The 27,096-nt window shown below is 33.4% G+C and overlaps 1 protein-coding gene across 11 annotated transcripts in view; it reads right to left on the minus strand.

Moving 5' to 3' along the window:
* Positions 1 to 27,096, minus strand: part of Ktn1 (kinectin 1) — a 115,722-nt gene that overhangs the window by 50,842 nt on the left and 37,784 nt on the right. For 10 of the 11 annotated variants that reach the window (XM_046460960.2, XM_046460968.2, XM_058584641.1 and 7 more), the window contains exons 4-19: positions 26,333 to 26,470; positions 24,755 to 24,925; positions 20,471 to 20,601; positions 15,334 to 15,450; positions 14,073 to 14,213; positions 10,689 to 10,795; positions 9,486 to 9,618; positions 7,975 to 8,062; positions 5,508 to 5,674; positions 5,067 to 5,135; positions 3,555 to 3,592; positions 2,780 to 2,870; positions 2,369 to 2,437; positions 1,890 to 1,927; positions 1,657 to 1,738; positions 1,032 to 1,100 (exon numbers count right to left, since the gene is read on the minus strand). In XM_046460960.2, coding sequence (XP_046316916.1) covers positions 1,032 to 1,100; positions 1,657 to 1,738; positions 1,890 to 1,927; positions 2,369 to 2,437; positions 2,780 to 2,870; positions 3,555 to 3,592; positions 5,067 to 5,135; positions 5,508 to 5,674; positions 7,975 to 8,062; positions 9,486 to 9,618; positions 10,689 to 10,795; positions 14,073 to 14,213; positions 15,334 to 15,450; positions 20,471 to 20,601; positions 24,755 to 24,925; positions 26,333 to 26,470 — 1,649 coding nt within the window. The remainder of the gene's footprint in view (positions 1 to 1,031; positions 1,101 to 1,656; positions 1,739 to 1,889; positions 1,928 to 2,368; positions 2,438 to 2,779; positions 2,871 to 3,554; positions 3,593 to 5,066; positions 5,136 to 5,507; positions 5,675 to 7,974; positions 8,063 to 9,485; positions 9,619 to 10,688; positions 10,796 to 14,072; positions 14,214 to 15,333; positions 15,451 to 20,470; positions 20,602 to 24,754; positions 24,926 to 26,332; positions 26,471 to 27,096) is intronic. The other variant, XM_046460962.2, reaches the window with a different exon arrangement.

The raw sequence follows: 27,096 nt of genomic DNA on the forward strand, positions 1-27,096 counted from the left end.
ACACAACATCTTTGTTTGTATGTGGTACTGAGGATCGAACGCGGCCACACGCATGCCAGGCGAGCGCGCTACCGCTTGAGCCACATCTCCAGCCCCCTGTCATCTAACTTTTGATATTAAATATCAAAATTTTCTTTAAAAAAACCCTAATTTTAAAGAGTTAATTACATGGGAGAAAAATATGAAAAGCCAGAGAACAGACAACATTGAGATCTAGTTTATAGAACAGTGTTTATTCAAAACTGCTATGGTTTTTTTTTTGTTGTTGTTGTTGTTGTTCATTTTTCCTTTATTGGTTTTTGCAGGACTGGGAACTGAATCCAGGGGCACTCTACCACTGAGCTACATTCCCAGCCCTTTATATTTATTTTCAGTCAGTGTCTCACTAAATTGCCCAGGCTGGCCTTGATTTAGAATCCTCCTGCCTCAGCCACTGGGATTAGACATATATAACCAGGCCCTGCAAAGTTTCATGGCTTGTTATAAATATAGAAAGAAGAGTGATGATTTCTGGGGGTGGGAAAGAGATGGAAAAATAAATATTCTAATAGAAAGGAATAAAGGTTTAGATACCTGCCACATGCAAAGCATTAGACTAAGCATTTTAAAATTAACAAATTTATGATGTAAGCGTGATCTTAGTGTGAAAGACTTGGAACAAGAGGTATCTGAAATACTAAGCAACTTGACCAATATTACTCCGCTTTTAAGTGATGGTAGTGGGTTTCACATCCGTTCTCTTTTCAATGAACCATGCTGCCTAGAAGAAAAAGTTGAGGCTCCAAAACTGTAAGACAGGACTTTTTCTCTATTTTTATATAATTAGAAGTTCTTATGAGCAGACTAGCATTAGCTTCATCTCACAGAAGAAAAAGTTTAATTTAGAAACATGATAAACACAAGATAAATAGAAATGCAACTAAAAAACAAGTTTAAGCAAAATTTCTCAATTAGTGAGCTGGTTAACTAAGAAGAATCAGATCTTATTATATTTTGAATAATTCTACCTTATAATTCATGAAAAGTCTTACCTGTTCAGAAAGAAGAGTCTGTAGTTTCTGAACTTCTAATTGTAATGCTTTGTTTTGGTCATTTAGAATCTGGAACAAAGAATCTCAATTTACCAAGTTTTTCAAGGAAAAAAAGTAACAAAGGAATCATTTCAATCTTTTTTTAAACAATCACACTCATATTATATATACTCCTAAGAACTCATAAAGAGACAGATGAACTGCATGCTGATGTAAAAATTCAGATCTCACTGATTATAGCCTAGCAATCAGATACTCAAATGGATTGGCATGACCAAAAACTAGCACTACAGCAATAGTGGAGATAGATAGAAAAGTCACAAATATAAAACACCTGCTGAAAACTGCCCAGGAAAGATTGGGGCAAAATAAATCTCAAAAATTCATTACAAAAATAGATAAGACAGAATCTAGCCCAAATTAAAAAAAAAAAAAATCTATGATATAATGATATAATCTATGATATAATTTATTTCCTAAAGAAGAAATAAACTATAGAAATACTGTAGAAAAAAAAATACTGTAGAAAGCAAGTTCATATAAAAAGTAGTATTTCTAGATTCACTACAACTGAAAATTACACAAGGCTATTCTAAGAAAACAGTGTAAAAGTTTAATCACACACCTTAAATTCTTCAATTTTGTTTGAAATTTCACACTGTAGCTGCTCTTCCAGCAATCGTATTTTATCATCCTTAATATGAACACTATAGGAAAAAAGCATCAATTAAAAACACTTCACATTCAAAAATTTACATAACCTATGTACACAACTATCAGTTGTTAAGTAGCAACATTTTCTACAACAACTATACTTCAACATTAATGTATGGATACATACAACAACAACTTAATCACCTTTTTTGAATCTTCTCTAATTCATGTGCTGCAGCAGCCTGTGTTTGGAATAAAATAAGAATTTTATTTCTCAGGAAACACTCAAAACTACTTACTTAAGTTTTATTTTCTATATTTAATGTAAAATAATGGCAATATCACACATTTCTATGTTTTACAGTCCAATATTTTTTACTTCTCCCTGATCTATCTTTACCCTAATAAAGGAGTTGTCCTCTTTAAATGGAAAAAGGCTAAAACAAGGTAGCTAAAACTCACTACTATAATATCTCAGAAATTATCAATTCATCAGATCTAACATTAATTTCAACATGAAATAGTAACATCTAGGTAGGTTGTGAAGAGGAGGCTTTTACAAACACATCACACAGCCAAACACAACCATTAATTATTTACACAAATAAAACTGAAGTTCACAGTACCAATGAAAATACTAGACAAAATTTTGAGATAAATGTTCAAAAGCAATAAAGACCTACCTGCTCATTTGCCAGGGCCTGTAATTTCTGTACTTCAGCTTTTAATAAGAAATTCATATTCTGTATATCCTAAAGAAAAAGAATACCATATTAAATATATTTAATATAATTAAATTTATGGCTTGAAGATATCTATTCTATTTAAGAATTAAGCAAAGGTCTCAAATTATAAGTATCCTAAATCAGAAAGAAAAAAACATCAATACCTGTTAGCATATTTCCCAACTTGCTGCGAATTATATCATGTGAGAAAAGCCATTTGAATTTTTTCTCTTAGAGAACTAAAGAGTATTTTATAGTTTAAAAAGGGGTTACTTTTCATATTTCATATAAATTCATACTGAGAGGAATCAGGGTAATTTAATTTAGAGTTCTGCAAAATATTGCAATCATTTATAAGAATTATTGTACCTTAAGTTCCTCCTCTTTACTTGCTAAATGATCATGTTCATTTGCTAAAGAGTCTTCAGTCTGTTTTATCTGCTTATCCTTTTCTGCAATCCTTTAAGAGAAAACACATTTGTACATTTCAATAAATATTTAGAAGTCACATCACAAATCAAAGGATGAAAAGCTTTTTAAAAAGGGTCATCCTTATTTTCCCATATAATTATACCTTCTATTTCTATAATTCCTTTTCAGTTTACTAATAACTGACTCACGTATTACTGTAACTCCTTAAAATACATACCCCTATTTTAAAATTAAAGGTCAAAAAATTAAGTAGTTTAAGCACATAAGTCTAGCTATGTCAAACCAGATTTTAGGTCTACTGAAACCAACTGATCCATGTCTATGTAAAATTATACAGAACAAAATAATACAGAACTTTGTTTTGTGTATTCTACCAATAGGTACACCCAGAGTAGCTACAATTACTTCCTAGTTTTCTTCCACCACTCTCTCAACACAATTACTTCTTCCACATAATTTCCAACACATACCAAATGAAGGAAAGTTTCCCCAACTCTTTTAATGATGAACCTATAAAATCAGTACAATGTTTAGCCACCCAACACAAACTTAAGTTGGGAAAAGAAAATAAGAGCAAAAGTTGCTCTAAATCCCATTCAGAGTATTTTCCAAACAGGTCAAAGTGTAATGTTAATCATAAGTGCCATATCTAACAAGTAACGGTTAGTGATAAATATACAATTATAAGAGAAATGCAGAAAGGCAGGCTTACACTTTATGTAATTCTTCTGCTAGAACTGAAGCGGAGGTCTAAGAAAGAAAAAACATCGTCAACATAAAAGCACTTAAGAGAAAGTTTAAAAGCTGTAAAATAATCACAACACAGTTTAAAAAACTGTGGGAAATTAATGTATACAAAGTTGTTAAAGAAGTATCTGGACCACATTAAGTATTCAATAAAGAGTAGCTATCATTCTGAAAGCAAGTTTGATCAGCCAATATTAGGGACTTACATAAGACATTTAGAATAAAGCAAACTGGCAGGCCTGGAACTACATAATTGACAAACAACAAATACATAAGAAAAACTGCCACAGAGGCCATTTTTTATCCTGTGCTTCTTTTCTTAGCATTAACTTTTAATGAGCCACTTCATGATCATGATAATTGAGCAGATTGATTGTCTCTGCTCTATAGCTTTCTATATTTAATCCCTGATAAATTTTCTATATCTACCTCTCAGCTGATAAAGATCTCAATTCAATTTGAGTTTGATAAGTCACATACATACATAACCACACTCTCTTTCCTATATTAAATATCTCTTGCCCAATTAATTATACTTTATGATTTCTACCAATAAAGAATTCAGGGGGAAAAAATGTTTATTTGCTCCAAGTTTTGGGAGTTTGAACTTGCCTATACCCTAAAAACAAGTTTTTAATATAAAAAAACATTTTTTTAAATAGAAAAAGATAAGATTTAAAAGCTAGTACTTATGGCTATAAAATCCTAATACTTTTAAAGTTCAACTGAAATTGTAATTACCAGTGTGTATATTACAGAAATAAGCACTTAGGAATTTTCACTTTTTTTCCTGTCATATCATATATACTATGAAGTCTACCTACCAATCAGTTATGTCATAAAACAACGTTACCAAAGAAAAACAGGTCTCAACAATATCATTTCTTAAAAGTTTAATAAGTTTATCACTAAACTGAAATATCAATTTTAAATTTTTTTTGGGGGGGGGGAGGTTCTTGTAAGATGGACAGAATGCCTTTACTTTATTATTCATTTTTACATAGTGCTATGGATCAAATCCAGTGCCTCACACATGCCAGGCAAGTGCTAAGTCACTGAGCTTAGCTACAGCCCTTAAACTGATTCTTTTGAAATATAATCTCAGAGTTATGGTTAACACACTGATACTTCCAATGGGAATACAAGGTTTTTCATGATTAGTATTTTGTGAAGACCTTTTACACATAAGCAACTCTACTAAAAACCATTTAGCCAATTCTTCCTATTTTGTGATTGAACTGAGGGCATATTTTCCCCATATGGTAAGAGCTCTTTAACCCTCTTCTTTCCGATTTGAATTTGGACTTCTTAATGTATGTAATCATCAGTGTTTGGCACTCAGTATCACCATTTGTTGACTCACTGAAGAGTCTCCCAACTATTAATCCAGTGCTCAGCCCTCAATACATGCTCAGATGGTTGCTAAAATGGGTAGGAAGCCACAAGAAAGCCATAAGCAAAAATAATACATCATTACCTGGGCTGCCATCTGGGAATGGAACTGTTGAATTTGAGCTTTCAAAGCCTCATTCTGCTCCAAAATATCCTTTCATAAATAGCAAACAGAAAGGAAAAAGTGTGCTATTAATAAATATCCCAACATAAATGAATACAATGATTTTTACAGGTTCTCTGTTCATCTTTAAAAAGGCATTCTTAGATTCTTCATATTTAAAACAAGGATTAGACATACTATCCTGAGTTAATTTATAAGATAGAGTTTAAGGATGTTTTCTATTTCTTATCTACTACAAGAAACCTAAGACTTGTAGGATGAGCAAATCTTTGACACAACATATGCACTCAAAGATTAAGTTATATCCACCACCCCTTCAGAATTATATCGATGTATTATCTTCCTTGATCTCTTGTCTAAACACACATATCCTTTACTTTTTTTTAAAGTAAAAACAGATACCTGAACTTGCATTTGTAGAGACTCTTCTTTGTTTACCCTTTTTTGTTCTGATTCCATTAACTGCATTAGTCTTTGCTCCAACTGTTGTTTTGATACCAACGTATCTGTAAGCTTACTATGCAGACTCTGTACTTCATTTTCTTTGGCCACAAATTTACTCTGTAAATCTGTAATAAAACATTACATCTCATGAAGGTCTCTTCCTTTGCCTAGTTCATGTTTAGTATAGGCATTATTTCCCCTAAAAAACTTTCTCAAATCCCTCCCATTTCCCCTCATAATACTCCTGCAGGTGACACACTGCTTAGGGTGAACTTGTTGAAAATCAAAGATTGTCTTTTCTCTACTCCCATAGGTGTACCCAAGGTTTGGCACACAGTAAAATACTCAATAAATATACTAAGTAAACAGTAGATTTTTTAAAATTTTTATTCATTTCTTGAAAGCATTCCTTATTTCCCCAAAGTTACTTTAATAAAGTTATTTTAGTGAATTTCTCATAAATTCAATGAAGTCTGATATCTAAAAATACTCTATATTCTGCTACACACAAAAATGCTGAAGAAATTTATCATCTGAGGGGTAATAAATGCCCTGATTTATAAGTCCTCTGCTTCTCTTTAAACAAAGTGAAGGCAAAATATGATCATAACTTGGCAGAAGGGCAAGTGCTCCAGAACCAAGAGAGGATAATGACAGGAGATGCCAAGTATCCTGAGAGCTGCCTCCCTGCCCTATACTATAAAATGAGTCCAAAATGGGGAGAGGGGAAACCATTATATATATAAAGATAATACAAGGAAAGGAAAATGCACATATGAGCTTGTGTGGTTTGTGTGCGTGTTTGTGTGTGTGCATGTGCGCGCAACTGTTTTAAGAAAGGCAAGATGCCACTTCTATAAAGAGAACAATACAACTCAAAAGAGAACTCATGGATATTAAATGTGTAATAGTCACTTTTAGGATTAGACCTCAAGAGAGCATATTTCTTCATATCAACAACAAAAGTTAAATCATTGAATTAATGCCTTCAAAATTCTGTGGAGGCAATATTTATCAACCTAAAACTTGATAACCAGTCAAACCATCAATCAAGTATGAAGGTAGATAATAAAGACATTTTCAGATACACAGGACCTCCACAATTCAAGGGATTCTCACAGAGCTTTCAAAGATTTACTAAAGAACAGCAAGAAAGATGTCAATGACATAGGATCCAGAAAGAAGGGTAGAAAGACAAAACCAAGTCTCAGGAAGACATCTGTGGAGGCAACCAAGAAATAACAAGTACTAGAATAGAAAATTGAAGACTCCAGGAGGAATGTCACCAGGAAAAACTGGTAAGACTCTCTGTTTACTATCTAATCCTATTGAAAGGCAGCAGATAGCAAGACAGGGTTACAGAAAACTTAACTATAAATGAAGGTAAATTTTTAAACAATGAAAAGATTAAGCAGGTGAAAACAAAGCAATAATTAGCTCCAGGAAATAAACAAATGTTCAAGAAAACAAGCACAGGTTTGATTGTTTTGGTACTGGGAACTGAACCCAGCAGTGCTTTACCACTCAGCTGAATCCCCAGTCCTTTTTATTTTGAGACAGGGTCTCAACTAAGAGACCTTAGTGAGGCCTCCCTAAGTAGCTGAGGCTGGCCCCAAACTTGCAAACCTTTAGCCTCAACCTCCAAAGTCACTAGGATGATAGGTATGCACCACTGCACCTAGCTCAAGAATCACATTTTAACATGCATCTTGGCTTAACATTTCGTGATACAATGATAATGATATAAACAATGAATATTGCTTTCATCAAAAAGTCTACATAACCACATCAAGACAATGAGAGATAAATGGGAGGAATGAGCATCAATATTATGTTTGTTTAGAAATATGGAGTATCACACAAAGGTCTTATGACATAACGTTCTATCTATACTATTGTTTGGAACTTATATTCTAGCTAGCTCCCTCCTCCATGGGAGAAAGGAGTAATGGAGACAAATAACACACATAGTATAAGTTCTACTATCTCCCAGATGGATCCATCAAATTATGAATAAAGAAATAGTAAAAGCCTTTACTAAGTAGACAGCACTAACTGCAACAGTAGCACTCTTGCTGTTTTTCTCTTCACAACATAGGAAATAAGCCTTTTCTTAGAAATGAAAATAAAATGAAGAGTTAATCAATGGGAACTTCAGAAAACAACCCAGCAGCTATGCTCCCATTACCCTATTATGTTCAGTAATTTTGCCTACAATTTAATGTTTTAGCAAAGCTAGGAGGGTGCTTATTTTTAAAAACCCTAACAAATGTCAAAGAAATAAAGACAATCTGAAAGGGCAAACACTACTTTTTGAGCCATAACCAAAATGCCAAATTATACTTTCTTCACAGATGGAGAACAAAGGAAATTTATCCAAAATTATATACTCAGTTCACATGTATGCCTCGTTACTTCCCCTTACCTTGCTGGGCTGCCTCATGTTCTGCTGTTCTCTTCCTGATGTAGCTTTGAACTTCTTCCCACCTTCTCTCAGCTTCTTGTAGTTGAACCTTGATATTTCAGAATAGACAAAGGAAAAAAATCACCATCGACAAAAGATTTCAACTTTAAAAATACAAAAAAAAAAAAAAGCATCTTCTACCTTTAGTGTTGTATCTCAAAACTGTTTACTACATTTTAACAACATTTGAACAAAGTAGGCAGATAAGTACAGTATGACAGCCGTTTACTTATCAGCCACAGACATCCTATCCTCCAATACAGAGGATTAAGAGTGAAGGTTATTTCAGAAACTCAATATTTATACTGTTGGATCAAGATAACTACTACTATGAACATATCTGATCCACTTAGCTATGACCTACTTTCCATTAATCTTTCTTCAGCTGATAAGCTTTCCAAAAGACAAGATGGTATATTTATTGTTAAATTTCAGTGAAACCCTAAAATTCATATTTTGAGATATGATATTTATTGTACAAAACTCCAATTATGACAATAATCACTAATGTCATTTTATCTATTTATCCATAACTGTAGAGAACAGATTTCCATATCTATAAATGCCTGAAGCAAATCTCCCAGCAAAACCAGTCTTAAGTAAAAACACATTTATAACCACCTCATGCAAGTTCCAAGAAAATTTCAAGAAAAACAAGTTACACTATTTTCTACACTCAATTACTATTCTCAAAATCTGTGAAACCCCTACTACTCTGGAAATGATCTCAAGGTATGATTGTGTCACTGATCTAGGTGAGAATCTGTCTAATAGAGTAGATTACACTGAACATACACAAACTGAACTATACTTTCAACAAATCCATTCTCTCAATAAGAGGAGGAATAGACAAGTCTCATCTTTCCACTCAATGGGTATAGGCTCTGGAGTGCAAATGAGAAATGAATCTGCCACTTCCTCAGTCAACCTGAGATACCCCAGCCATCTCTTCACAGTAAAAGCAAGTGTCATTCTGATGTCTGAAGACACAGTACATAATTTCTGTACATGAAAGCTCAGGTATAAGCCACTGGAGCAGTATTTCCATCTTCTGCTCAAAAAAAAAAAAAAAAAAAAAAACACCATCTATTCCAATGCTGGAAGAAAAAGAGGTTTTATTGGACTTACTGATAAAATTCAAGTAACAGATAATAAAAGTACTGTTAGAGATAATTTTAACTACTTGATTTTTCCTTACACATCTAGACCCTAAACTCCATATATAAAATAAATTTTTACTTTTTAATACCTCTGAATTAGCTCATTTCCTTTTTTATATCTTCAGTCTTTAGTTTCAAATTCAAGCCTATATTCAATTCTTTCATGAAGGCACATGCTTCTGCACAGGCAGAACACTTAGACAATGTGTCCCATAAAGGCTCAAACTATATTTTTCAAACCTATATACATATTTAGGTCAACACATACCCACACTATTCATGAAATGATAAATAAAATCAGTAATCAATCACCTTCAACTGAGTAACTGCTTGCTCTGCATTCTTTTTTTGGACTTCCTCTTGCTGTAGCTTTCCTGTCTTCTCAGCCAGCTCATTCACCAACCTAGCATAATCCTGGCGCAGTTTATTGAGTTCTGCAGACTGCCTGAAAACAGTAACTGGATTAGGAATCTTCCATTATTATAAACTCATGAAGAATATACAACATATTTTACATTAGTTTTACTGAACTAGTAAGTCTACTTGTAAACAAATGACAAGGAACACAAGTAACTACTTACAATGAAGTTTGGTTGACTAGAATAGCTAAATATTTCTAACAACAATTACACAAACTCTAAAATCACTATAAAGTATCATGAGAAATGGATAATCACAAACTCATGAGCATGAGTAGACAATGTCACCTCAAACTGGTCTTCTGAAAATCTATTAAAACCAACCAGTTGGCCAGGCATGGTGGCACACACCTGTAATCCCAGAGGCTCAGGAGGCTGAGATAGGAGGATTGCAAGTTCAAAGCCAGCCTCAGCAATGGTGAGGCACTTAGCAACTCAATGAAACCCTGTCTCTAAATACAATACAAAATAGGTCTGGGGGTGTGGCTCAGTGGTTGAGTGCCCCTGAGTTCAATCCCCGGTACCAAAAAAAAAAAAAAAATAATCAACCAATCAGAGTACTTATCTGTGCAAACATACTACTAGTTGTGCTAGAATGGCTCTGGAACCAACTATATCCTATCAAAAAGAATATGCCTTCACATACACATTCTTTAGCTCCACCTTAGGGTCACTGGATCAAAATCTTTCGGAGGCAGAACTCAAGAATATGCTTTTTTTCATTAGCATGCCAGGTGCTATTCAGAATAATAAAATTTAAGAACTACTATATTATGGAATAGATAATTTAAAACAAATTCAGTCTCATAAATTTGTAAGCTATTCCACTGACGATAGTAGTAATTATCATACATACAACTTTAATTAATATATTTACATGATATACATAAATGCATATTATGCTATATCTAATACATAAAGTTTATACATAGCTGAAGTTCTTCAAACAGCAGAATTATTGTTTTTTAAAAAGTAACACAGTTTTAGAAGCAAATGTAAAAAACAAAAGTCTAACTGATTACTATCAAACACACATTTCTGACAATCCAAGAAAACACTCCACCACTTAATTAAAAATAAACCTTTGGAAACATACTTGCTTTCTAGTTGGTTTGTAGTGTTGCTGACAGCATCTCTCAGTATACCATTTTCCTGCTTCAAGTGTGCTATCTCTGCTTCCATCTGCTCACGAACTTGCTGAAACTAATTATTTTAAACATATTAAGATTTTTTAAAAAACATCAAAAGAGCTTCCTTTTTTAAAGATATTGTATTGTGATGATAATATAAAATGTATTAATAATGAAATCGAAATCATTCTTTTCAAATGAACATATTTAAAGGAAAAACTGTTATTTCTTACTAATATATGCAAAGCACAGAAGCTGCTATAGTAATGAATACAAGCAGATGTTAGTTAATATATTTGAAATACAAAATAAAACATAGTTCAAAACTAATAACTGACTTAAAAATTCTTTCCTACCCTATGGATTCATATAGAAATAAGCCTGCCCTCTCTTAGAATATGTCAATTTTACATTAGCTATATTTTTTAAGTATTTAATAACCTAAAGTTTAAAACTGGAATATTCAAAAATATTGTTACAAACTGAGCCATAATTGAATAGATAACACAAAAATCTACTTGCTAAAATATTCTGATCCCTACTTATTTTTATTGTGGTAAATATAAAATGTACTATATCTTAACCATTTCAAATGCAAAGTTCAATGGTATTAAATATATCCATTCTATCAGGCAACCATCACTACCATTCATCTTTGTAACTCTTTTAAAACAAAGCTCTATGCCCATTAACCAATAACTCCTCATTAATCCTTCTCCATGGCAACCATTACTGTACCTTTTTTCTGGTATCTAATTTTTCAATTTCAAAATTTTAGAGTAAGGAGATAAAGAACATTGACTCAAATATTCACATAAGAATGTCTTAATTTAGTGTGAAAATATTCTTTAATAAAAATAGCTGCTGATAATTTTATTAGTAATTTGGTTAAAAGAAACTAATGTATGTATTTATATATTTCAGAACCTATATGGAATCTATATCCTGACCTCTAGAAGTAATTAAGTAAAAAATGATGAACCGCTTACACATCTTCCACCTTCAATAAAAGACACTGCTTCAAATATCTGGTTAACTTTCAAACAAATAGTAAATAGGAATTAAGAAAAGATCAACTAAGGTTAGGAAAATTAGTTCTTTGATAACCTCACTGATGGGAAACAGGAAGTTAAAAGAGTGGACCAAATAAAAGCTAGACACAGTAGATAATAACAATCTCACAATAGTCTCACTCATTTTTGTTTTCAGTGACATTTTGGTGGGAAACAGTTTTAACTTTGACAGCAGTGAAGAATATTTTTTAATTAGCCTATTACAGTTATACATATTACTGGAGTTCATTCTGACATAATCATACAAGCACTGAATATAATTTGTTCCACTTCAGTCCGCAGTACTTCCCCTTTCCCTTCCCTCTTCCATTGTCTTGCTCTACTGGTCGTCCTTCTATTTATTTATTTTTTTATATTAGTGCTTTATAGATGTATGTATAAGCAAAATTCACTGTGATTTATTCATATATGTAAGCAGCAGAGTTTCGTCAATTTCATTCCACCATTCCTCACTTTTCCCATCCCTCCATCCTCCCCCTCAATTGCTTTCACATTTGATTCCCTCACCTGACCCTCTTTTTTTTTTCCCCCTCCTCTCCTTATTTTGTTCTAGCTTCCACAAATGAGAGACAATATTTGGCCCTTGACATAGTGAGTCTGGCTTATTTCACATAGTGTGATGTTCTCCACTTCTATCCATTTACCAGCAAATGCCATTATGTCATTCTTCTTTATGCTTGATTAAAACTCCATTATGTATATACACCACATTCTCTTCATCCATTCATCTGTTTACCGGCACCTGGGCTGGTTCCATAACTTTGCTATTTTGAGTTGCACAGCTATAAACACCAATACATCTACATCACTATAGAACTAAAATAGTTCTTTTAAATAAATTTTAAAATATGTTAACAGACTAATAATATGATCATAGCAACATTTTATAAAAAAAAAATCTCGCAGAAGTTACAGATTAGAATGGAAAAGAGAAACCTATTAATAAGGGGCTATAATTATCCTGGTATGAAATAAACTGAGATTTCTCAGAGTAAAACAAAGAGTACCACAAATAAAGTCTCTTTAAGATTCAGACAATTGGGCTGGGGTTCTGGCTCAGCGGTAGATCACTCGCCTAGCATGTGTGAGGCCCTGGGTTCGGTCCTCAGCACCACATAAAAATAAATAAGTAAAATAAAGGTATTGTGTCCAACTACGACTAAAAAATAAATATTAAAAAAAAAAAGATTCAGACAATTTTGTAGACTGGAAAAAAGAAGCCAAAGGATTCAAACATAAAGAAAATAATGCTTTAAACTGGAAAACAAAACCAACCTGATCGATAGACAAGACGATAGACAAGAATTTGACTTCAGACATATATTAAATCTGGGATGAATATGTTGTGGTGTAAACTAATCAATAAAATCAGTAAGAGTGTAAGTTATAGATTATAGATTAGTAAAAAATATAAATTATAGATATAAGATTTTGTTAAGTGACATAAGACAATTATAAAGCAAGATCTGTGACAGGCCTAAGACTCCATTTTGCTGCCTTCTATAAAAATAAAATAAAATAAACTGCTGCATGACCCATTTCTGAAACAAAAACAAAAGCTTTCTTTTTTTTAAAAAAAAAAATTGTTTTTTCTGTACTTTGTACCCCACAGAATGTACCCAACTCAGGATATGGTGGTGGTCGTGGTGGGCTACATCCTGGGTTTGAGTACATTTATGGCTCTACATGACTTTGAAATAGGTTATCCAACTCACCCCACCAGCTGAAACTCACAATATGGTTGTCTAACACTTGTTAGGACCTGAGATGCAGTTAAGCTAACTGCTTTTTTTAGTTTCTGTGATTGGCTTACTTGCATGACACTGAGAAAAGCCCCTAAGCTGTGGTTTTTGTCTTTAAATTGCCATGACACAGGCCAGGAAATTGCTGTTCTTCAAAGCTTCAGTCTCCTATGGGTGGGTGACAGTCCTCGGCCAGGTAAATAAAGTTCTCTTTTGAATTCTAGCCTCCCTTCCTCATTCCCACTCAGAAAATTAAGGACAAGGAGTGGGTTTAACCACTGTACGTAGATGGCCCAACATATTTATATAGAAAGTACTTAAAAACTTGCTAAATAAATGAATGCATACAATTCATCTCATTCTTTTTTTTTAGACTTTTGTTGTTGTTGTTGTTGTTATAAATGGATCTTTTCATTTACTTATTTATATGCAGTGCTGAGGATCAAATCCAGGGCCTCACATAAGCCAGGCAAGTGCTCTATTACTGAGTCACAACTCCAGCCCCTCATCTTATTTTCAAAGAATGACACTATACCTTCATCTGCATCTGTTGAGTCTCTTGATAACTGACATGCATTTTGTTCTGAAATACATTATGTTCCTTTTCTAATGTTCCAATCCGATCTTTCATCCTTGCTATAACTACGCTGCTTCTTTCTTTCTCTGTCATCATTTCCTAGAATAAATCAAAACAGAAATTGTTAAAAAGGAATTATAAGACTATAACAAAAAGAAAACAAGTTTAAAGACCATGAATCTAAAATAATTCCTGCACTGTAATCTGATTATAAGGAAAAACAGTTATCTGCAAGTACCAGTTCTCTTTTAGGATACAGGAAAAGGCCAAGTTGGGGGGGGGGGGGAGAGGGAGCAAGCCCTACAACAGTTAAAAAAGAAGTCTCTCTCCCAGAGGAGGAAAGAAGGGCATGTCTATATGGTAGAACAGAAATGTGAAAAAGGAAAAGTAAAAGTCAGAAATTTTATCATCCTTCCAAATCAAATTTTAAAAAGGTGATTTCACTGTTTATAAAATTGGTGTTTAAGCAGGTGTTTCCACCCATGTTTTTATTTACTTCAAAAATCACATTTAGGATTTACATTCAAATAAGGCCATTCTTTCCTTTGATGTTGTTAAGTAGCTAGGTTAACAGGGTCATGAACAAGCTCATTTACTCTTTTGCATTTAGTAACCGAAGGAGAGACAAGCACTTCAGAAGGATAAGGATCTACTTTTCTCTAAGAGTTTAAATTCTGTTCTCAGTCTACATTTTAAAGGTTTGTTTTGCTTTCTTTTTCCTCTCAGATTAAAATTTGAAGAACATGATTAAAAATTATAGAAATTTATCACAACCACCTCCATCAGATTAAAATTTGAAGAACATGATTAAAAATTATAGAAATTTATCACAACCACCTCCATAAGTAAATCACCTATATAAAAGCTTCATATTTACCCCCACAAACTGGATTTTTATAAAGATCAAGTTTCGTGCCTTTACAGAGAATAGACCTAGGTCAGATCGAATTAAAACAAATTCCCATTCTTCTGAACAGAATACTGCTGCTATTCTAAAATTAGAATATCCAATACTGTTATTTTAAATTAATAATTCAACTATAGGTTATATCATAAAAGAGTGAAGACACCTCTTTTCCAAAACTCTAAAAGAAGATTGGGGGGGGGGGGGAATACATTCATTACACAAATAATTAAATCAGGAAGTATAGACAATTTTTAAACCTTCCATTGCTTTTGATTCAAGAAATACATCCCTTGAACATAAGAATGTCTTCACCTGGGTTAACTGCTTACACCGATCCTTTGTAGCAGCAGCATCTTCTTTTATAGCAGCAAGCAACTTGTCCTTTTCCTGGAGCTGATGCAGAAGTGCAGCCAATTCTCCTTTACTTGACTACAATTGAGAAATCAATACAAAATGAGTAATAGTGAACATGGACTGATGAAGTATGTGAAAATGAAGTATGTGATATCAAGTGTTCTTCAGCCAATAAAGAGCTCTATATATTACATATATATAAAACTGGCCAGTGAAATAAAATTCAGAAAAGTCACTGTAACATTATATATCCTCAATATTTCAGCAGGTATGTACCAATAAAAAAACAAATTTTTACAAAGAATTACAGAGCTTCTAGTTTTAAACCTTGAGTCAAAAATAGCAAGATCCCATCATTTTCTTTCTAGAAGATCAAAAGAGATTAGGAAAACAAAATGCTATCTACTACCAATGAAACAGTCATCTGTAATCTCAAAACATAATACTATGAAAGACTGACAAAAATAGTGAAGGTCAAACACAGGTGCTTAACAACCCAGTCTAATACGCCCAAGGCTACTGAGGTACCTAGTTCTCTCAATTTAACAGACATATCCAGAAAGGTTAAAAACAATAATCGGGCATTTGACATGAGAAAAAGCGAAAAGTTTCAATGCAGGAACTTTCTTATAAGGCAGTCTCAAGAAGAAAAAATGAAGAAGAAATCACACAAACTTTACTAAAGAAGCCAACAGCCAGTGAGGAAGAATGGAAAGTGACTCTACAGTAAGACCCAAAGTCCGTGTCTAGGAAGAACCAGGGCAAAAGGACTTATTTGTACATACAGCCCGAAGGAGAACACCAACTAGTTTTTACTGTTCACAACTATCAATATCCAACAGAGAGAAGATCCAAGGAGAGCATCTCTCTTGGAAAAGGAGTACTAGTGAGCAGAGCTCACAAAAAGGAGCTCAGAGAAAAGAATAAAATCACAAAATGAGATGGAACAAAGCTGGTAAAACTCACAGTGGAAGTAACAACATCCAAGCAATCATTAAATTAAAACAACAAACAGAAATGGACATTCCATTGAAAATGGTCAAAGATAATATGGTGTTTTATTTTTTAAAGGACTAAAACAAGCAAAGGAGACCATGTGCTTAACTGACACAAATGATTTCAGTTATTTCAGTAACATAGAAATCTTCCCAGTAATAATGGCTGGCTTGAATTTAATGACTAGAAAGGTAAGCTGGACTGGAGAGAAAAATGACAGATGGGTCCATGCCAAGACATATTATAGTAAAATTACTGATTCAAAGAAACTGAATCCCCTGATGTTTATATAGCATAGCAGTGAGGAAGTCCAATAAACAAATGCTGTTTATTACCCAAAGAATGTTTTTATTTTACAAGTGCAGTTTGACAAAAATACATGAAAAGATGCCAAAATTCAGGGCAGCCTCAGATCTATACCTGGAAATATGAATATAGAAAACAGTAAAATAACAAATCCATTAAAAATTTTCAAAAGAGTGAAATCCAGGAATGTCATACCCCACCCAAACTATCAAACACAGAGACAACAAAGAAGCATCTTAAGTTGATAAAATTTTGGATATGCAGTTGCCATGAGTCCTTTTTAAAGAAACTCCAGAAAAAAACAACTTTAGCCAATCTAGAGAAGAATAAAGAAGGTATAACAAAATAACTGGTATTTTTTAGCTATCATTTATCTACAGAATTAAGACTAAAACAAGCATGGAAATTATAATCATAGAGTAGATGTTAAATATTATTAAGTATCCAACAAATGGAAATGCTATAATAATTAACAAAAATTGAGAAGGAAGGACAAGAGAATTTTAGGGAAAAATTAGTATACAGAAGTACCTTCTGTTATACAGCATGGGGCCAAATCTCTGTTAATAGTTTAAAGTTAAAAATTCATATAATTGAAGCAAGTATATTTAAATATCAATGCTGAAAATAATAATCAAATTTTTCTTACTAGTAATCACACTAACAATTTTTGAGCAGTTACTATATGCTAGAAACAAGCAACTAATGTGCATTACCTCATTTAATTCCAAATGCCTGATTATCATTACCATTTTAGAGATGAGGAAATAGAGGCATTAACTTATCCAAAATCATAAAGTCCAAAGTGACAGAGCCCAGATTTGAATTCAAGAAAACTTGACTCCATAGCCCAGGATCTTAACCTACACTCTACATGTAAAATTTAAGTGTACTGCAACATAAACACAAGGACACATGTCACACATAAAATATTATCTTCTCTCCAATTCTGCAACCCTTCTAGTTTTTACTCTGCTTTTCCCTTCCCAGCTAAGGCTACTAAGAGTAGACACACACACTGTCATCTTTCCCATTCATTTGTCAGTTACATAGTCTAATACTAAGATGAAAACACTTTCCTTAAGGATACCAAACCCAGTTTTTCAATCTTTATCTTCTTTGGTTTCTCTAAAGCATGTCACTCTCACCCTGAACTCTCTTACTCTCCCTAAGCTTCTAAGATTCCACCATCTCAGAAGTGTTTCTCCCACTCCTCCTCTTCAGTATTCTTTGTTGTGACTTCCCTTGCCCTTTAAACACCAGTGTTTCTCAGGGTTCCTTCTTCAGCTTTCATCACTTCGGCCATCCATGTGTACAACTAGTAGTAGTGAATTGTTTCAAATCACTCTAACTGCAATCTTTCTTCAACTTCAGAAAAATAGATACTTAGTTATGAAATAATTGTGTCCACCTAAATGGCACATGGAATGCCTAACAACTTTCTAAAATTCCACAATCCTTAACTCTCTCTTCCTCTATAAACTACTCACAAACGCCATTGTTGCCACATGTATTCCATTACCCAAATAAGAAAACAGTCATCAACCCTACATTCATCACTGCAAGTCCTCTAACTTCCGTCTGGTCTATGCCTGTGCCTCTGTACTTACCATTCCCTTTGCTCTGAACTGCTCTCAATTACGTGTAAAGATCCATTTACCTCCAGGACTCGGAAATCTTAAAAATTCTGACCCAACTTAGCTTCCATGATAGGAAAAGGGAGAAATTAAACTTACCTAGACTTTCTCAAATATAGGAGGCCTATAAGAGCAGAGAACAGTAGAGAACAAAACCACTTTCTAAGAAACCAGGCAAGATTTTAATCTAAGGCCAAACAGCTCCAAAGAAGAAGAGATAATGTGAACACTTCAAAACACCTTCCCTATATTAAATGCTGTCTTTCACAAACTTCTTTCTAGACCTACCAAAAATACAAATCAAGGGTAGACTGATTTATCATTCAATCTTTAGAGTTCAAAGCTGTCTCAGACAATAAAATAACTACTCTTATGCCCATAAGTCACCAGCAACAACATTAATCAAAAGAGAAACTCTTAAAGCACTGTTTTTAATTTTAAAAAGCATAATTTTAAATAGCTAGGGAATAATGTAGTAACTTAACCTGGAAGCTTTCTACTGCTAAAAGCTTTTCCCAATCCCCACAAATAACTAAGAACTCTTCAGATAGGTACTTACCAATTATAATACAGTATATCAAAGAACAAATTCTTCAGTCAAGAATATCAAGAAAGTTCTTCATTAAAAAAAAAAAAAATCTGGCTTTTGTAGTCAAAGTCACCTAGAGTTAACACATTTACTGACTGCCCTCAAACACCTGCTTACTCTGAACCATTGCTATCACTACATGCAGACGGTCTAACCAGCATGCTACAGTGTAACTGCCAGAGACACAAAAAGCACTGTTAATAGATACTTGAAAGAATGAACAGACTGCTAAAGCTATGACAAAAAACATCCAGATAGTTATGAGAGCAAAGAACAGAGAGAACAATTTACACTGCAAAGACAGGTTATGCTTATATAAGAAAATGATACTAAGGTGGAGACTTGAAAGAGGAATTAAGCACGAGAAGAAACTGGGGAAGGGGGAAAGACAGAATTTAAAAAAAAATGTGGTATTCTAGAAGAAGCAAAAAAGACCTTGTGTAGATAAAATGGACAGGGAAAATGTCATTAGATGAGGCTTTAGAGAAAAGTAGTTAAGTAAGTAGGACTATGCTCTAAGTGCAAAGAGAAAAGCACCAAAGGGTTTTTACAGAAGTAACCTGATTTACCTCTTAAAGGTCACCTTGCAGTTATATGGGAAAAATAGAGGGCTAAAAGGAAAAACAGAAACATCATTTGTATACTACTGTAGATAATCAGGAGAGAGGTGATGACTCAGATTACATTTTAAGAAATGTGGTCCTTATTTTAAGAAAAAAATTAAACCACTCAAGGTTTTAAAGCAGGTAAACTGGCAAGGAGGGTGTACATGTGTGTGAACACATGTTTTCAGAAGAGAGAGTTTAGTCAATCATCTAATTGAATACCAGACACTATATGATCTTATCTCATGTAAGTTAACACTTGAAAACTTTTACCAGTATGACATACTACACATAATATTATGATAAGTGTAACCTGTAAAAAATAATGTTAACTCCATAAGGTTTTAATTATCAGCCATAGCAGTAATTCTACCATGCAAATAACTTATTCTTGAAGGGAAATATTACCTACACACAAACATGCATACTGCAAATAACAAAAGCCCCCAGATTTCTTTGAATACACTCTTCAATCACAAAAACCCTCCATACATGCTGTCCAAAAATCATTTAACCCTAACTTTAATACGTCTAGACAGAGCAAAGCACTGCACAGCTTAGACAAGTGCCAAAGGACTTTAAAGCCATTAAAATCACCTTGCTTATTTTAAGCAACTGACTTTTTGTCAAAGCATCAGATGATACTACTAAATAAGTGGACTGATTAACATAAATCTATGAAATAATTTCTGAAGATATTCCAAAAGTTTTAGATGTGACCATGTGGCTTAAGGTATTAAGAATGGAAGTAGAGGGGCTGGGGATATAGCTCAATTTGTAGAGTGCTTGCCTCATATGCACAGGCCCTTGGTTCAATCGCCAGCACCACAAAAAAAAATGTGGATGGAAAAAAAAAAAAAAGAATGGAAGTAGAAAATAATTAATTACTCTGGATGAAGTATTGCTGAGTGAACTTCAAATTACTGCTCATAAATATGCCCATAATCAAAAAACACACTTACCTTCTTTAAAGCATCCTGTAACACACCAGACTTTTCTTTCAGCAAGTCTACAACACAAAGGGCCTCATCTTCAGAAAACATCATAGTCTTCAATGACAGAAGAAAATCTTTAAATTTCACTTCAGCATTTTCTTAATTAAAAAAAAAGGGGGGGGAATCGGCATTTAGAAGACAAAGTAATAACTTCAACAAAGGTAAATATCAAAAATTCCTGACCCAGTAAGTAATTTATACGTTAAATAACAGTAAATGCTTAAAAGGGGGGTGGGGTGGTTGTTTTATCATCTATACTATGGAATGATTACATTAACTAAGAATTTACTCTAAAAATGATAGCATGCCTTTTTAAAAAATCATTTAAGCATCTACTAGACGCTAGTATCTATATTACATATATTCATAATATCTTCATTTAACATTAAAAATACTAAGAAAATAAATTCCAAATTATAAAAGTAAAATCTGATTCAACAAAGATCAAATATATACATGGAATCCTGACATAAGAAAAATCCATGCCTCCTTTATTTCACCATCCTAATTCTCCCAGGGCTCCCATGTTAGGCACCAACTTCCCCTTCTTGAAGAAACTACCACCCATTACTCCCAAAGGAGTCTAGGGCTTTTAATACTTCAGTCACACTGCAACTTTTTTTCTTTTCTTTTTTTTAATAACACCATTATAGATCACTTTTCTGAGTGACAGAATTGTGTTTATATAACAATTTCATTTTTCAGGTGAATGAAAACTATGGTTTTAATGAAGTACAATGTAAAAAACTGACTATATCTTCTTAAACCCAATTGTAGTACTACCCCCAAAAAATACTTTAGAGATTACTTCCAGAGTTTATCTGCAACTTGAATGCATTATTCTTCTTGTCCAGTTAAGTATTTAAACATAGATGATGAACATAAATCAGGATCAATAGAATGGTACAAAACCTTAGCCTTAGTCTCCCATTATGTTGGGTTTTTTTCACATGGAGGTTGCAACTCTTTTTAATTATGCTTATTTCTTTTTTCCAGTTCTCCACTTCTACCCTCACTCCTCAAAATCCTTGTTTTGTCTCTGTTCTCCAGGGTAAAATTTATTCTTTCCTTGATAATTTTATCTTTTTTCAATTACAATTCTTATTACAATTCTTATTACACATAGAGAGCTCAATTTTTCATATCTCTGGTTACATACAAAGTATATTCACACCAATTCATGTCTTCATACATGTACTTTGGATAACAATGATCATCACATTCCACCATCATTTATAACCCCATGCCCCCTCCCTTCCCTTCCAACCTCTCTGCCCTATCTAGAGTTCGTCTATTCCTCCCATGCTCCCTCTCCCTATCCCACTATGAATCAGCCTCCTGATATCAAGGAACACATTCAACATTAGGTTATATGGGATTGGCTAACTTCACTTAGCATTATCAATTCTCTAACTCCATCCATTAACCTGCAAATGCCATAATTTTATTCTCTTTTATTGCTGAGTAATATTCCATTGTGTATATATGCCACTTTTTTTAATCCATTCATCTACTGAAGGGCATCCAGTGTATATATGCCACTTTTTTTTATCCATTCATCTAATGAAGGGCATCTAGGTTGGTTCCACAATTTAGCTATTGCTGCTATAAACATTGATGTGGGTGTGTCCTTGTAGTATGCTGTTTTTAAGTCCTTTGGGTACAGACTGAGGAAAGGGATAGCTGGGTCAAATGTTGGTTCCATTCCCAATTTTCCAAGAAATCTCCATATTGCTTTTCAGATTGGCTGCACCAATTTGCAGTCCCACCAGCAGTGTAGGAGTGTACCTTTTTCCCCACATCCTCGCCAACACTTATTGTTGTCTTCATAATACCTGCCATTCTGACAGGAGTGAGATGAAATCTTAGAGTGGTTTGCATTTCTCTAATTGCTAGTGATGATGAACATTTTTTCGTGTATCTGTTGATTGATTGTACATCATCTTCTGAGAAGTGTCTCTTCGGGTCCTTGGCCCATTTGTTGATTGGGTTATTTGTTTTTTTGGTGTTTAGCTTTTTGAGTTCTTTATACACCCCTAAAGATTAGTGCTCTATCTGATGTGTGAGGGGTAAAGATTTGCTCCCAGGATGCACTCATTCACCTCACAGATTGTTTCTTTTGCTGAGAAGAAACTTTTTAGTTTGAGTCTATCCCATTTATTGATTCTTGATTTTAATTCTTGCGCCAAGGAGTCTTATTAAGGAAGTTGGGGCCTCACCCCACATGATCGAGATTAGGACCTACTTTTTCTTCTATTAGACCAGAGTCTTTAGTTTTATTCCTAAGTCCTTGATCCATTTTGAGTTTTGTGCGTGGTGGAAGAGAGGGGTTTAATTTTATTTTGTTGCATATGGATTTCCAGTTTTCCTAGCACCATTTGTTGAAGAGGCTATCTTTTCTCCAATGCATGTTCTTGGCACCTTTGTCTAATATAATTGTAATTTTGTGGGTTGGTTTCTGTGTCCTCTATTCTGTACCATTGGTCTATCAGTCTGTTTTGGTGCCAATACCATGCTGTTTTTGTTACTATTGCTCTGTAGTACAGTTTAAGGTCTGGTAGAGTGATGCCATCTGTGTCACTCTTCCTGCTAAGGATTGCTTTAGCTATTCTGGGTCTCTTATTTTTCCAGATGAATTTCATGATTGCTTTTTTTATTTCTATGAGGAATGTCATCGGGATTTTGATCGAAATTGCATTAAATCTGTATAGTGCTTTTGGAAGTATGGTCATTTTGATAATTTTAATTCTACCTATCCAAGAGCAAGGTAGACCTTTCCATCTTCTAAGGTCTTCTTTGACTTCTTTCTTGAGGGTTCTGTAATTTTCATTATCTAGATCTTTCACCTGTTTAGTTGATTCCCAAGTTGTTGTTATTTTTTTTTTTTTTTTGAGGATATTGTAAATGGGGTAGTTTTCCTCGTTCCCTTTCTGAGGATCTGTCACTGACATACAGAAATGCCTTTGATTTATGGGTGTTGATTTTATATCCTGCTAATTTGCTAAATTCATTTACTAGTTTTAGAAGTTTTCTGGCGAACTTTTAGAGTCTTCTAGGTATAGAATCATATCATCAGCAAATAATGCCAATTTGAGTTCTTCTTTTCCTATGTGTATCCCTTTAATTTCTTTCTTCAATTGCTCTGGCCAGTGTTTCAAGAACTGTTAAACAGAAGTGATGAAAGAGGGCATCCCTGTCTTGTTCCAGTTTTTAGAGGGAATACCTTCAATTTTTCTCCATTTAGAAAAACAGATGTTGGCCTGGAGCTTAACATAGACAGCCTTTATGATGTTGAGATATGTTCCTGTTATCCCTAATTTTTCTAGTGTTTTGAACATAAAGTGGTGCTGTATTTTGTCAAATGCTTTTTCTGCATCTACTGAGATGATCATATGATTCTTATCTTTGAGTCTACTGATGTGATGAATTACATTTATTGATTTCCATATGTTGAACCAACCTTGCAGCCCTAGGATGAATACCACTTGATTATGGTGCACGATCTTTTTGATATGTTTTTGTATTCGATTTGCCAGAATTTTATTGAGAATTTTTGCACCTATGTTCATTAGAGATACTGGTCTGAAGTTTTCTTTTTCTTAATGTGTCTCTGCCTGGTTTTGGAATCAGGGTGATACTGGTCTCATAGAATGAGTTTGGAAGTGTTGCCTCTCTTTCTGTTGCTGAAATCACACTGCAACTTTTAAAGAGTGGTTGTGAGCATGTGTGGGGTGAAGGGAGAACACAGAAACTCTACTTTCTACTCAGTTTTGCTGTGAACCTAAAACTGCTCTAAAAAATAATCTATTTGAAAAAAAGAAAAAAGGCAGTTATAAATTAGCCTCAGGGCTAGGGTTGTGGCTCAGTGGTAGAGAACTCAACTAGCATGTGTGAGGAGCTGAGTTCGATCCTCAGCACCACATAAAAATAAATAAAATAAAGGTATTGTGTCTAACCACAACTAAAACCAAAATATTTAAAAATAAATAAATAAATTAGCCTCAATATCTCACAGAAGGTAATAGTAGCAGGGAATAGGTCACCATATAGCAAAATAGCTGTGGAATGTTGAGCAAGTCAAATTCCAGTGTCCAGGCCTACAACACTGGGAAGGACAGACTAGAGACTACCAACAGGAGTTCTATTAGTCTTTTGCAATGCACTGATTCTATGAGAATATGAACTTGACTCCATGATGACTCAAAAATATAACAGTACAATGTAACTAATTATTGACAGTGTGGATATTACCTTTGTCAGTTTCAATCTTCAACTTTTTTGTCCCAGATTTCTGGATTCCTTCTACTTGGTCAGATTTAATCAGATCAATAACTTCTCTCTTATCTACCACAAGATTTGAGTTAGCATTATCCATCAAAGGAATATAAGTAGTTGCATGAATAGGGGGTTCATCTACCAAGACTGTAATTTAAGTTCAATAAAATCATAATTATTTTGGGTTTTAAAAAAAAAAAAACAATGATTAAACAACATGGAAACACACTTAAATCTAATGATAAATCTTATTTGTTTTCAAATCTTTAATATTAGCTCAATTTGGTTTAAAATCATAAGTAAAACATTAATTGCATCAATCAACATACTTACAATAAAATAGTCTTGTTTTATAGAACACATAAATATTCTAAAATGGACATACCTCCAAAAGTATCTAATATTTTTTACACACTCTTAGTTCTCATTTGTCTTTTTTAACTTAGATTCTTATCTATTCTCATTTAATTAGTGCTCATGAAAAACTACTAAATTTTATTTATGCTAATAATTTACTGAATTCTTATTGCAACTGATAATTTTAATTAAATTCCTTTCACATGTTAAGTTCAAAACTCATTGTCATTGTTCCTTGCACATAGCTTCTTAATTCTAATAGCTATGTTTCTGATTTCCATAGTACATCTTAACAACACTTGCCCAAAACTTCCAGAATAACATTAAAAATGAAGGAAGGAAGCCTCCTTATTTTGTTCTTATTTAATGTGAGGAATAAGAGTTTAATTATTTAGCCTGACATCTAATAGTTAGAGATACAAATTTCCACACCCAGATAGAAATGTTTATATTCCTTCCTCTGGGGGAAAAATAAAAAAAAAATCTTTCATACACATGTAATTCCTTTTTTTATTTAAAATTGATCATGTTTAATTTTATCAAATATATTTAGGTAATATTTCTCTTTTACCTGTTATTTGAGATGTCATAATTTTAATGCAAATAGAATTTCATCTCTTCCATTCCAAATTTACTATTTTCTAGTACTAGTTGATACCACAGCCTAATATTATTTGGCAATTCCTGTTGTTTAATCTATACACATTTAATAGCCAAGTTTTCCCTGAAATTTTCAGAAACCTTAAGATTGCTCTATCACTTTTAATTTTATCCTTTCCATATATACACCAAATTTTGTTTAGGAAATAGGGAACACAAGGTAATGCCAGAACTAACAAATGTCCTCAACCATTATCTTAAGTGATATTAAAAAGTACAAAAACACAGCAATATTTCAGGAATATTTTTTGTCTATAGTTTATATGCTATTATTTTTCAAAACCAAGAATGAGAACATTTACAAATACTTCACTTTTTAAATTTCAGATAAATTTTTCATCATAAACTTGTAATAGGCCCATCTATCCAAGCATTGCAAAGCCATGAGGCCAGAGAATTTCAGACTTGTATTAGAATTACATTTGTTATAGCATATAATATACTGGGATAAAGAGCATGAGGTCTTCAGGGTCCCTGTCCTGACGTACTTCTCTAGAATTAGCATACTTTATAAAATATATATCTACATATTTTTACCATTTTCTGTCTTCTGCTTCTTTGATGAAGCCTTCTTTTTTCCTGATCCACTTTCTTGTTTAGTCTCTTGATGGAAGGGTAATACTTCTTGCTTTTTTGATGGTGCCATGAGAGTTTCCACCTTTTTGTCCTGATCATCTTTATCAAACAGAAAAAAATTTTAAAAATTATCACAGCAAACAATGACCACATCACAGACAATGCAATCATTAATGAATAATTTCTAGAAAGCTTCACCACCAAAATCTTAAATGCAATAACAATTTTAATGCTCTCACCATTAATTTTCATTCCAGCATTTTTACTCCACTACATCAGCTCTTTAATGTACTTGCCTCTTCTTGTACACCCTATTCTAGCACCATTCCCTAACAGCCTGTGGCACAGTCAGGTCTCTCATTTTAAAATATAAAATCCTTCTCCACCACTGTAACTACCAGCCTCCTACACACATTCCCTTCCATATTGACAAAATAGTATATACTTCTTTTTCTTCCAATCATTTTCCAACAAATTGCACCCTGGTTTTTAGTTCTTCCATTCCATGAAAGGATTAACTGAAGTACGCAGTGTCCCAAATGCCATACTCTACATATAAAAACCGTTAGTCCTTCTTTGATTACTCTTTAACATTTCATTCTAATGTCTTCACCTTTTCTTACAATTCCTTTCCATTATACTAAGTGAAATAACCCTATCACAAAAAGACAACTTTCCAATAACCTGAGCTTTCTAAAGACTCATAGACGGTACAATGGCAGCTT

The sequence above is a fragment of the Marmota monax genome, unplaced genomic scaffold (assembly GCF_021218885.2).
Source record: "Marmota monax isolate L192 unplaced genomic scaffold, Marmota_monax_Labrador192_F-V1.1 WCK01_AAM20220418_F8-fsc00001, whole genome shotgun sequence".
Classification (NCBI taxonomy): domain Eukaryota; kingdom Metazoa; phylum Chordata; class Mammalia; order Rodentia; family Sciuridae; genus Marmota; species Marmota monax.